Raw genomic sequence first — 12,488 nt, 5'->3', positions numbered from 1 at the left:
TATGTTGATATGATATGCTATAAGCCATGTATACGATTAAAACGTTTTTCTTTTTAACACGTTTTATGTAGAGCATGTAATAGTGCTAATATAAAGTCTGTGCTAGTAAACGATCATTTCTTTGCAGGTTTTAAGGAAGAACCTCTTTATGTGTGATATTTTTCCCCCCACCTCATAGCTTTCCTTTGGTATTCTAGAGGCTGCAAGTCGGGCCATAGTCCAATTCCTGGAAATCAATCAGAGTGAAGAAGCCAGTAGAGGCTGGATGCTTCTGACAACAATTAATTTGTTAGCATCGTCTGGTCAGGTGAGCTCTTCGTTTTCATGTTTGATAACTCAACCTCTTTTTTTCTTTAATCATCTTGGGATTTTGTACAATTAAATTTATTATCATGTCCAAATAAGATTTTATGATAATCATTGTATTCTTCTAATTCTTCTTACACATTATTTCATGCTTCTCACGACATCCCTATAAAGTTGATATTTTATGCATTTTACATGTGAGGAAAGGCCTTAGAATAGTGCTTTTCATCTTTGTCATGTCATAATACACATAGAACGTGGTACCATTTGTACCTGGTACATTCTGAATTTTAGCATAGGAGACCCGCATCCCAAGAAACCCCTTAGTCCCGGGCAAATGGAGATGTTTATTCACCCTAAGTAACTTTCGGATAGTCCTCAAGTGGACCATTGTTTCCATGTATCCGTGGCCATCCCAGATGACTATCAAAATACTAATTTTATTTGCTGTTTACGATAGTTATAAATGCCTCTGTATTACTGTGCCAAAATTTCATTTGGTTTAGGATATGAAATTTAGGATAAAATAATTTTAAATGGAATATTTCTAAATTTTATTCATGTTTTCCATAGATGCTGTATTTCTCTTTCTCAATTGTGAACAGGACTGTGTCCTAACCTTAAATACCTAACACATGTTAGAAAGTCAGTAAATGTAGGTTAACTAAATGTGCATGAATGGATAGATCACCTTAAAGGTGTAAGAAATACAAGGTGAGATATAGATGACGTATTACAGAAGTGTACACTTGAAACCTATGTAGCTTTACTAACCATTGTCACCCCAATAAACTTTAATTAAAAAAAAAAAAGAATCAGGAGAAACCTAATCACTTTTTAAAAACTAACAAATGTTGCCAATTGCCAGTTTTGATACCAGTTTTAATCTATCAGTTAAAAGATGAAAATGAAAAATCATACCGTTTTGTTTAACGGGAAGGGAAAAGTACCAATTATCTATCTGGAAAAAGACATTTTAAAAGAAAATTTACAGTTACGTTTTCAGTTGACTCTTTTGTTTGTATGCCATTTTCTGTTGGCAGCAGTGAAATATAGAGATGACTAAAACATGGTTCTGAATCAACCTGGAGGTAACAGAGATGAACTAGATGAAGATAAAACTACAAAATGCTATGTGGAGTATATGTAGTGCTGTGAAAACAGAAATGTGCGAGTTACAAATTTCCTAGGTGAGGATAGGAGGAAAGATGCGAAATTAGTTTCAGACATGAGCAAACATTTAAACTGAACATTAGATGTATGGCGACATGGGCTGTCTAGAAATAATAAATTGTAAGTAGGAAGAACAGAATGTTTTCTAATATTAGAGGCAGGAAATGATATGTAGAAAGGGGTCAGATCCCACAAGGGATTGTTGTTCAGGCTCTCCTCTCATCATCCTGCTACTACACTAGTTCAGGCCCCATTTCTCATATCTGTGTGGTTTTCTGTATTAGTTTTCTTTTACCCTGGCCTTCCTGTTCTTTATGTCTAATTTATGAACTATTCTACCACCAGCTAATTCTCTGAAGTCTGGTTCTGTTACTCCGCTCTTTGTAACACTTCATTGACTCTCCAATGCAAACAGAATAAAAGTCAAACTAGAATGAGAGCCGATGTGCATAGGGCATTGAGCGTATGCATTGTGGAGCACTTAACCAGCTCTCTAACGTAAGGCAGGGTATGTAGGTGACCAGCCTCAATTGCTTCGTTGGTAAAGTAAAGATAATGCAATAATAGAATCTACCTCATAGGGATGATTTGAGGGATAGATGAGATAATGTCGATAAAATGCTTAGCCTTATGCCTGTTACATAATAAACACTCATTAGACATTGCTATTGTGGCTTTTCAGGAGTCAGCAATTTTGGATCCAGGTTCCTGAATCATAATGTACCATATGGCCTAACCTCCTGTGTGTCGTCCAAATAATCTTTTCCCTCTTACTTTAATTCCTACACTTTTCCATTCCACTCCTGGCAGTGTTTATCAATCCTTTTACATTAGCCCTGTATGTACTACCACTGTGATACTTAAAAATCACAGTTATGGATGAATCCTATTTCTTCTAGTAGACTGCAGTCTCCTGAAGGGCAGGGATGCATACCCAGCTCCCAGCACACTGCCTGACATACACTAGGCATTCAATAAATGTTTGCCGAACAAGTTAATAAACTAATCAACAGGTGGTGCCAACCTGTTGATCTCCAGCATGGTAAAACCTTTTATTCCAAACTGCACATAGAAAAAAATTTTTCCCCCTTTCTTCCGCCTCCTTCCGCCCCAGTCTGGTTCAATCCGTTGTTTCTCAGTCTAGTTGTAGGACACAGCTCCCTGGCCCATGCTGGTATTATGAGCCTTGCGCTGCCCCCAGCTGAGGCAGTCGGTCGCCAGTCGTCAGTAAGCCGCTCACAGCAGCTCATGGCAGCTCTTGCCGGCTGCTGGCCAGCTTCTGGCCGCTCGTGGCAGCACATGGTAGCCCGCGGCAGCGCACAGCAGCCCTTCTCCAGCTCACCGCAGCCCAGCTCCAGAGAGAGCTGTTGTTCACAATCTTAGCTATAGAGGGCGCAGCTCACTGGCCCAAGTGGGAATCGAACTGGCGACCTCAGCATTAGGAACTCTGCGTTCCAACCACCTGAGCCACTGAACTGGCCTGAAAAATTTTGATGATTATTATAGCATACTTCCTAACAGTACTGAAGTGTTCATCATAAGAAGGTCTGGAATTTCTTCCTCTAAATTGTTTGAAAACAATATAGAGATATTTTGTGTGTGTGTCAGTGATGGCTATATCCCTCAAGTGTCTTTTCAGACCCAACAATGTACAATAAGAATAGAATTAAACTGATAATAAAGCAACAACAATACAGTTCTTCATATGTCTTTGCAGTTGTTATATAATCCTCATATTAATCCTAAGAAATATGTACCATGATATCCATTTTATAGGAAAGAAAAGTGAGGTCCAGCCAGATTAGTTTGTCCAAGTTCATGGTTAAGTATTTTTCCTCTGAATCCTAAAGCTTATGTTCTTTGAAACACACTGCCTCTTAATAAATAAGTGGTAAACTTAATTAATATTTAAATAAATTACAAACATCTCAACACAAAGCAAATTTGTCCAAATGGGAAATAAGTATTTGTCAGCAGAGTCATTTTTTAAATTTTTTTCAGGCATTTAAAAATAATTTTGATGTATAATTTTATGGGTTAAAATCTGTGAGTTAATGATTTAACTCCTGGCTTAAAATTTGTGAGCTTACTTAGCTGTGCCAATTACAGTCATGTCTGTCTGTCTATCTACCTATGCATTTATTTGTTGGTTTGTTTTCCAGAAAACCGTGGACTGCATGACAACGATGTCAGTGCCTTCCACCCTGGTTAAATGTTTATATCTGTTTTTTGACCTTCCACATGTGCCTGAGGCAGTTGGAGGTGCACAGAATGAGCTACCTCTAGCAGAACGTCGTGGACTACTCCAGAAAGTTTTTGTACAGGTATGAAAGGTGCTGTTTGCCTGACTGTCTGTACCACTGTTTAAAGTGAGGCAGGTTCACTCCTTAAAAAGATATTCTGCCTATTCCGTTTTCTGTAGTATTTCATGTTTATTATAAACCTACTTTATCTCATGTAATGTCACATTTCTTGAATCGTACACCTCTTTTGAGGAACATTTTAATAAGGCATTAACAGGTTTGTTTCTCTGACAGATTCAACTATTAAAGTTAATAGTTGATATGGCAATAACATCTCTGAAATGAACTCAGCAAGGAAAACTTTTATTGATAATCATTAAGTTTGTGGTAATAGTTCTTATAATGCAAGAAACTCTCTTTTGTTGCTGTCGGTATACAGGAAGTCCCTAACCTATAAATATTTAACTCATAAAAGATAGTTTATTTTGGTGGCTGCTGCTACCTCCTCTGCTCCTTGCCTGTGAAGCCCTTCTTACCCCCTGTTGCCACCATTCCTTTAATAGCAGTAGTGTTAACAAAGGTTTAAATAGACCTTGATTAGCTAGCCTGGAAATATTGTCATCATTTTGATATCCTGTCTTGGGAAAGAAATTTTCAAAACAAACAAACTGCAAACTATTTAGAGTACAGTCTGCGCATGGGACTATAGTGTTAAAAAACACGTTTGACACAAAAAGACAAATACTCCGTGATTGCACTTCTATGTATTGAAAGTGGTCAAACTCTTAGAAAATAGAATGGTGGTTTCCAGGGGCAAAGGGTTGGGGGAAAAGAGGAGTTGTTTTCAGTTGGTATAGAGTTTCAGTTTTGCAAGATGAAAATGTTCTAGAGATGTGTGGCATAACAATATGCACATAGTTAACACTATTGTACTCTATTCTTAAAAATGATTAAGGTGATAAATTGTATGTTATATGTTTTCATCTCAGTTAAAAAACAACCTCACACCCGCTTGAATCCAATTCTCTGAAATTATGTAACCAAAGATGTAGATTTCTCATCTCTAAAATGGAAATAATACCTATTTAAAGGGTTTTGTGAGAAATAAATGAAATAATACACAAAGCTATGGTTCTCTGCTTAGGACATTAGATACAGAATAACAGTACCCGTGATCGCTGTCCGGGAGAGCAGGCAGCGAGAAGAGAGGCCAGTGGGTCTACAGTAGGTGAGGTAGAGCCAGGTGTGGATGAGGACTAAACCTCATGGTACTGGGGTGTTTACTGCAGGAACGACTCGGATTGCAGAGGTGCTGGCAGTGAAGGGACAGGGGTGGGAGACTAAGGCAGTTTTAGGAGGAATACAAGATTATCCATAAATTACTAATGCAGCAAATATTTTTTGAACACTCGACTTATTAGATACTTTTGCGCTAGTCGTTGACTTAAATCCATGATCTCATTTAATTTGCAAGACAATCCAAAACTTCAGAATGTTTGTTTTCCCAAAATGGTGATGTGAGTAAATGGCAGAAACAGGATCAGAACTCAGGTTATCTGGCTCCTGAATTAGACTGAATGAGAAAAGCAGTGGGGCTAAGTGGAAGAGTAAGTCTCGTAGGAGTTAAAGCTGCTTTTAAGAAAGGGCTGATGAACGTAGTGGGTTGAGTTCTTGCTGATTAGACTAATATCCCCATTTCAGTCAAGTCCCTCTAAAGAAGTAATTAATACTTTAGGCAATAAATGGAAGCTGAATTTCATAGATTTAATATCAAATGAGTATAGCAAAGATTTCTTCTAAAACTTAAAAGAATGTTTCCTCTATCTGAAAGCAGTGGGTGCTGACTTATAACTAAATGTGAGTTTCCTTTTCAGCACATTGGAATCACTGCATGTGACGGCCACAAGGGACTCAGAAGAGAATTTCAATTAAAGTCCCCATTTCTGGAAACCGGTAGCCATGGCCTGCTCCTCAGCAGGAGCATGGCCGCCATTAGAACCCAGCTCCCCCCTCCCTTAGAGGATCAGTTCACTGCCTTTTATTCGTTTCTCACCGCAGGCTGGGCATTGTTTTCAACATTTTGTCTAGAAAGTCAGTGGAGACAAACATTGAATGTTTTCAGAATACGGAGTGTTTTTGATAGATGAAATCCCTATGTTTATATTAAGTGACAGATGGTTTCCTGGGACCTCAGCAGTTGGTATTGCTTCATGTACATATTCGTTTTTTGGGTTTTTTGTTTGTTTGTTTTCATTTTTGTTGATGTGGCACTTAATGCTCTGGCACATTTGGCTGGACTTTGGAGCAGAGTCCCTACAACATAGAAGTGGTAGTGTAGGGGCAGAAGAGGAATGACATGTAGATGCTTCAGTTTCCTAGTCTGTAGAATGAAGGAATTATACTACATTATTTGTAAGAGTCCTTTTCCCTTTAAAGATTAAAAACCAGTTATTTTAAGAGTCAACAAACTCAGGGAACTAAATCCAGTTTATTTTTTAGAACAAAGACTAGATTTGGAAAAAAGTATTTTATTTTTGGATTTGTTTTTATGTTACAATCAGAGAAATGATGTCCATCCCTCTAATCACATTAAGAGCATTGTGAAAACCAACAGAAAGTAAAAATCAACAATACGCTCTTCTGAGCATGTATCTTTTTTGCTGCATTTGACATATGGGAAAGGATACACATATTACGAGTATTAATGGACATTCAGTATTCCACAATTTCTCCAGGCATTTTTTGTGGAGGGAATACCTATATTACTGATTTTATAAGTATGTTGTGGTTTTTCTGAAGTCTTAATTCTTTTTTTTCTTCCTGGTATTTGGCAACTATGAATTAGAAAGTTCTAGTATTTCAAGTAAATTTTTGCATTGAAGTAAGTAGGAAAAGTAATACCTAGCTTTCTTCAGACAAACATGATATTTCAAATACTTTTTTCTATTTATCAGTTTCCCCACCGATACTGAAATACTCAAACGCCATGGAGCCACTTTCTTTTAAGAGAATAAAATTATTTCATAAATTAGTTATTTTATTCACATTATATATATATTTTTAAATATTTAGATTAGAAAATTTAGCACAGAGAAGAAAAGTTTTTTCCTGACACTGAATTGAAATTAAAATAAAAAATCGATTGAGAATGGAAATAATAGCGGGCTCTTAATTCTGTGAGCACTTGTGCAGTATATATTTTGCAAATCATAGTTAAGGAATACTTCTCATTCCAGAGTTTAAGTTTTGAATCTTCTTTGAAAGCGAGGCTTTAGAAGATTTTTGGATATGATACTTAATTAAAAGATACTTCTGAATTTAGATGACTGTGTTATTTTAATATCCCTTCTACTTGTATGGAAATTGAAACAAGTTGAAAATACTTTTACTTTTAAAGACCTGTTTTTACTTTTATCTCTCTAAAACTGCCCTTTTTAGAGAAGAAAATTACATTTCACCTATGACAAACTAAGAATTAAAGAACTAAATTCGAAAACTAAAATGTTGACCTTAAATGTTACTGTTGATTTATGCCACGTCCGGATAAGGTATGCAACAATACCATGGTGAAGAGAAGATAGGAAACAGAACTGTTTTTTTAATAAGCGATAAAAGTAGGACTGGTTTACTATCTTACCATAACACACTTGTAAATTATGGATCTCTTTTAATGTTGCCTGAGTTAGAGACCTTCTCATTGTGGCTTTAATGATATCACTCAATACCAAACCTGAACTGTCAGAATTTTTAATGGTCAGATCTAGTCTTTTCCTAACTCCTCCCTTTCCCCAACCATTCATTTATTTATATACACATTTGTTTTGTTTTTTCAGATTTTAGTGAAACTCTGCAGTTTTGTTTCTCCGGCCGAGGAGCTGGCTCAAAAAGATGATCTCCAGCTTTTATTCAGTGCAATAACCTCTTGGTGCCCTCCCTATAACCTGCCTTGGAGGAAGAGTGCTGGAGAAGTCCTTATGACCATATCCCGTCATGGTCTTAGCGTCAATGTAGTGAAGTACATTCATGGTGAGTATCTCTTTATGTTCTCATTTTAGGTGCTCTAGATTCCTTATGCTTTTCTCTGCCTCATATGATGACAGATTTGGTTTTCTCTGTCAGTTCTCCAAAGATTCTGTTTTAAGTTAAAAACTGTATATTTGAAAAGATAAAAAATATTTATTTTTATTTGTGAGGCAATTTAAATGTTAGAAATTTTCATCCAAACAATGGATATGTACAAGAGTTAAAATAATTTCATTGTGGTGTAAATGTTCAATTATAATGTAAGTTCTATGTCATGACCTATTCCCTCTTTTACTGGAAAAAAAATGTTTTTTTGAGATGCTACAGTTCATTGTCTTTCCGAAGATATTTCATAAATAGATAGATAATCTGTTTGACTCATCATAACTGAAGTGAGGATTCTTTATCTGCACTAAGGAGAAATTGTCCATTTTGTTTCTTTCCTCCATTCCTTTGTTAAATCTTCTTAGCTTTTGTTATGTGAAACTGGGTTTCTTTACACAAATTTCATTAAAGGTAAGAGAGGGAAAGTGTTCTTTGAAATGCTTCCAATCACCAAAATCAGTGATGGGGTATAAAGTGTGTTTTAAACTAGTGATATAATAGGTGGTACAAACATAGTTTATAAAATTTTGTTTCTTGAAGTATTTCTGTATCTCATTGATCTATATTCATTCTAATATGAACTTTTAACTAGTGATTGGGTTTGTCTTCTTAAACTTAGACGTTAGTTTTTAATTTTTTTCCCATCCTTTTACTGTATTAATATAAAAGATCAAAAATATTTGGCATTGGGCAATCATTTTGTTTAATGATAAAGCATCCAAATATGATGTGAAAACTCTAATAAATGTCAGCTATTTTTCAACCCTTCCTATATTACCCTTTGTTTACTTACTTAGAGGTACAGCTTTCCCAATGAATTTGAATCATGTATTTACTTTTAGAATGTGTAACATTTATCTTACAGTATCTCATAGATACATTAAAATTTAATATTTCACTAAACACCTTTTCAGAAACAAGAAAGTTTTTTTACACAATTGACATAATGTGTTTATTTCTTTATTTTTACAGAAAAAGAATGTTTATCTACATGTGTTCAGAATATGCAGCAATCAGATGACCTGTCTCCCCTAGAAATTGTTGAAATGTTTGCTGGGCTTTCTTGTTTCCTCAAAGATTCCAGTGATGTTTCCCAAACTCTTTTGGATGATTTTCGGATATGGCAAGGATATAATTTCCTTTGTGATCTCTTGCTTAGGTAAAACTCCACAATTTAAGTATATATTTTAAATGTTTACTCAGTCTTTTTCATCAAAGAAAACAATGTAGTTTGTGGTTAGGAAAAAAGAAATCAATTACTTATTTAATGTATACTTTATCTTCTTAGCTTTAGTCACTTTTTTTTATTCCTGTTCTGCCAACAGAGTACAAAAAGTGAATTTAGAATTAAATTGGCAAATGCAGGCTGCAAACACTGTTGAATCAGTGGTTAGATGTAAAGAATAAATCTTTAGAAACTGAGGGAGTCGATGAACTAATTAGCAATTTTCTACAGTATAAACTCTTCTTGCTTAATTATGTTTTTGGTTTTCCTTATTAGTAATTCAGTATTGTTATTAATTATATAGATTGAATGAGACCTTTCAAATGTGTATATAAAACAAATTAGTTAATCTGAAATGTTTCACCAGCCCCTCCTTTCCATCCCAAATGTTCCATTCACATGCGGAAAGTGGCTATTTACAAATTTATTAGGAAAAGATACTCACGTCTCATGAGTTCTTCCTGTGCCATCAGTTATTTTTAAGTTATTTGATGTAGTGTAAACCATTATTTTTTAAACTTCTTATTTCTAACACCAGTTTAACCTAGTTTCTATTACTTAATACTGGGCAACCCCCAAGAATATAATTTTGCATATGTACTTAATTTACAAATGAGGACATATGAAAGTTGATGAAATAACTATTTCACATTACTAGAGGAGTGTTTATGGTGCAATCCCGTGAGAATACGGGTTGACCAGATGTTATCAACAGCCTCAAAAAGGTCAGTACTCCTTGACACAATAATTTCACTTATGGTTATTGATCCTAAAGATTTAATCCTAAATTTAGACAAAATTATATATATATATATATATATATATATATATATATATATATATATATATATATATTAGTGCTTCTGTAGTATGATTTCCACTAGCTGTCCCACCCCCATCTCCCCAAATCTGTGGTTGGCTCTTCATGACCAATAAAAGCATATCCATGGAGAACTTATACTAACATGGAAAAAAGTATGTGTATAACACTGGCAAATGAAAAACACAGGTGACAAAATTCTGTATATGGTATGAAAATAACATTAAAATGTAACTGTTCACATTAAGAAAAGTTTAAAAAATATATCACAATATTAAGTGTCTTTGAGTTGTGAGGCTAAGCATACTTTTTCTTTTCTACTTTTGTGCATTCTCCACGCTTATTTTAATGAGAGTAATTAATTCTATTGTGGAAACCCCAATAAATCTTACTCTTTAAAAAATACATTTTTGCACCCCATTTTGTGTTCTCAATAAAGCCACAGTCAAAAGATAATTCCACAATGACTCCAGCTTTCCTTTAAAGAAATTAAGATTGTTATCAAAAATTCTTAGAACTCAGAACTTTATTTAAATGTACTCTAATAAGAATACCTGAATTAGTTAATGAAATACAGATAAAGTCTTAGAACTCTTCCAAAGGAAGTCGTTTTTAAAAATTGTTAACAGAAAAAATGTCTTAGGAAAGAAATGGTTAATAAGGTTTTTGGTTGTAAACAGTGAAACTTTGTAGCTGTATAACTTTAGGGAACTTAAGAGATATTTAATCTAATTCTTTTGTTTTATAGAGACTTTCTACCAAAGATTAGTGATTTACCTAAAGTAACCCGCTAGTGGCAAAATCAGCACTTATATCAGGTCTTCTGAATATTGATACAATTTTTTTCAATACACCATAATGTCTTAAACTCTGTAGATTTAAAAAAATATGTTTTGTATGGGAAAAATTGTAAGAAGAAACTTGGAGTACTTTACACATTTATTTATTGTATGTAAAAATTGAAAATTTCTTTCTGTATTAAATTTGAGCATACAACAAAAGAGACAAAAAATTGCTAAATTATCCTTTTCCTAGATTGGAACAAGCAAAAGAGGCAGAATCCAAAGATGCCTTGAAAGATCTGGTTAATCTGATAACTTCCCTAACAACATATGGTGTCAGTGAACTAAAACCAGCTGGTATTACCACAGGGGCACCGTTTTTATTGCCTGGATTTGCAGTACCTCAGCCTTCAGGCAAAGGTGAGTCTTTTTTTCCTTTTTCCATTTTGAATCACTCAAAGAAATAGAGAAAGAATGAATTAGTCTAACTTTGATTGCTCTTTATTTAAGTTAACTTGTATAATGGTAATCTTTTTTCATTAAAGTTCACTTTTCATTGTGTAATCTCTTGAGTGACAGTCTTTACAGATCAAATACTTGAAAATGATATTTTGAAAATATCATAAAATCAAAGTGAAATTTATATCTTTGTGTTTCATTTGAACATACAATTTAATAATCCAAACATGCCTCTTTTGAATGTTTGCACTCCACACATTTCCTCTTTATGTGGATGAATCTCGATTCACTCTCTGATCTTGATGCTTATCTCTATGTAAGATGCACGTATATATAAAGCACGAAGTATAAATGCTTATATTTTATTTAAAACTAAGCAAACCTGCGTAGAAATTTACATTATTTATTTCATATCAGAGAATAAATTTTATAGTTCGGATTTCCTAACTTTGGCTCCTCATCTAGTGATCTTTTACTAAGAAAACTTACTGTATAGTTAAGAACATTTAGTTACATAAGAGTGCATGCTAGTTTTGCTGTTTATTTATTTACTTTTAAATGCATAATAACCATTCTGCAGTATTCTGAATCTGGGGGCTTCTAATAGTTTCTTTCACATGATTGTCACTTACTAAATATTCTATACAGTTATGATATTTTCACGTAGAATTTAGCCAAAAGATAGCAGCATGTCTGTTTATTTAAATTTCACAGTATATTATCTGTGTATTTTATGACATAGAAGTCACCAGTTATAAGTTTTTAAGTCAATGAGAATAAAAATACTTATTAGAAAATCCTAAATGTGATTTACTGGAGAAAATTATACTGAAAAGTCATAACTTAGGTTGGAGCAATCAAACTTACTGCAATAAGATGTAACCTCAGTGTGTAAAATGTATAGATCTTTTTAAAAGAATCACTAGAAATCCAGACATGTCTTCTGGTCAGTTTAAGGCTTGATTTTATTTAAGGAAAAAAATAGTAATACTAAGAAAAAAACTTCTAATTTATAGACTCTAGCTTGAGTATTTCACAATTAACTCTATGAGTTAATTTAAAAATAGCTCAGCAGTGTACTTCCTATTTTAGACGTTTGTTGTTTCATTTGGTTAATCAATCTGATCATCACACTGGCATAATAGCTAGTTACAACAGTATAATTTTGTAATGAGAGAATTAGTAGAGCAAAATAAACCTTCCTTATATGTCTGCCTGATGCTTCATCTATAACAGGGATAACAAATATCTAACCTAGCACCTCCTGGGGTTATTTTGAGAATTCAGTGACATATGTCTATGAAAGCAATGTTAACTAGAAAGCCCTAACGTTCAGATTCCGGTGCCCATGA

The 12,488-nt window shown here is 34.1% G+C and overlaps 1 protein-coding gene across 7 annotated transcripts in view; it reads left to right on the top strand.

Annotated features, from left to right (window-relative positions):
• Positions 1-12,488, top strand: part of WDFY3 (WD repeat and FYVE domain containing 3) — a 246,071-nt gene that overhangs the window by 109,167 nt on the left and 124,416 nt on the right. For all 7 annotated transcript variants that reach the window (XM_033105930.1, XM_033105931.1, XM_033105933.1 and 4 more), the window contains 5 exons: positions 198-307; positions 3,642-3,803; positions 7,556-7,748; positions 8,823-9,009; positions 10,931-11,097. In XM_033105930.1, the coding sequence (XP_032961821.1) occupies positions 198-307; positions 3,642-3,803; positions 7,556-7,748; positions 8,823-9,009; positions 10,931-11,097 (819 nt within the window). The remainder of the gene's footprint in view (positions 1-197; positions 308-3,641; positions 3,804-7,555; positions 7,749-8,822; positions 9,010-10,930; positions 11,098-12,488) is intronic.

This window comes from Rhinolophus ferrumequinum, chromosome 5 (genome assembly GCF_004115265.2).
Source record: "Rhinolophus ferrumequinum isolate MPI-CBG mRhiFer1 chromosome 5, mRhiFer1_v1.p, whole genome shotgun sequence".
Lineage (NCBI taxonomy): Eukaryota > Metazoa > Chordata > Mammalia > Chiroptera > Rhinolophidae > Rhinolophus > Rhinolophus ferrumequinum.
The sequence above is the reverse complement of the archived record's forward strand: the minus strand, read 5'-3'. Positions and strand labels throughout refer to the sequence as shown.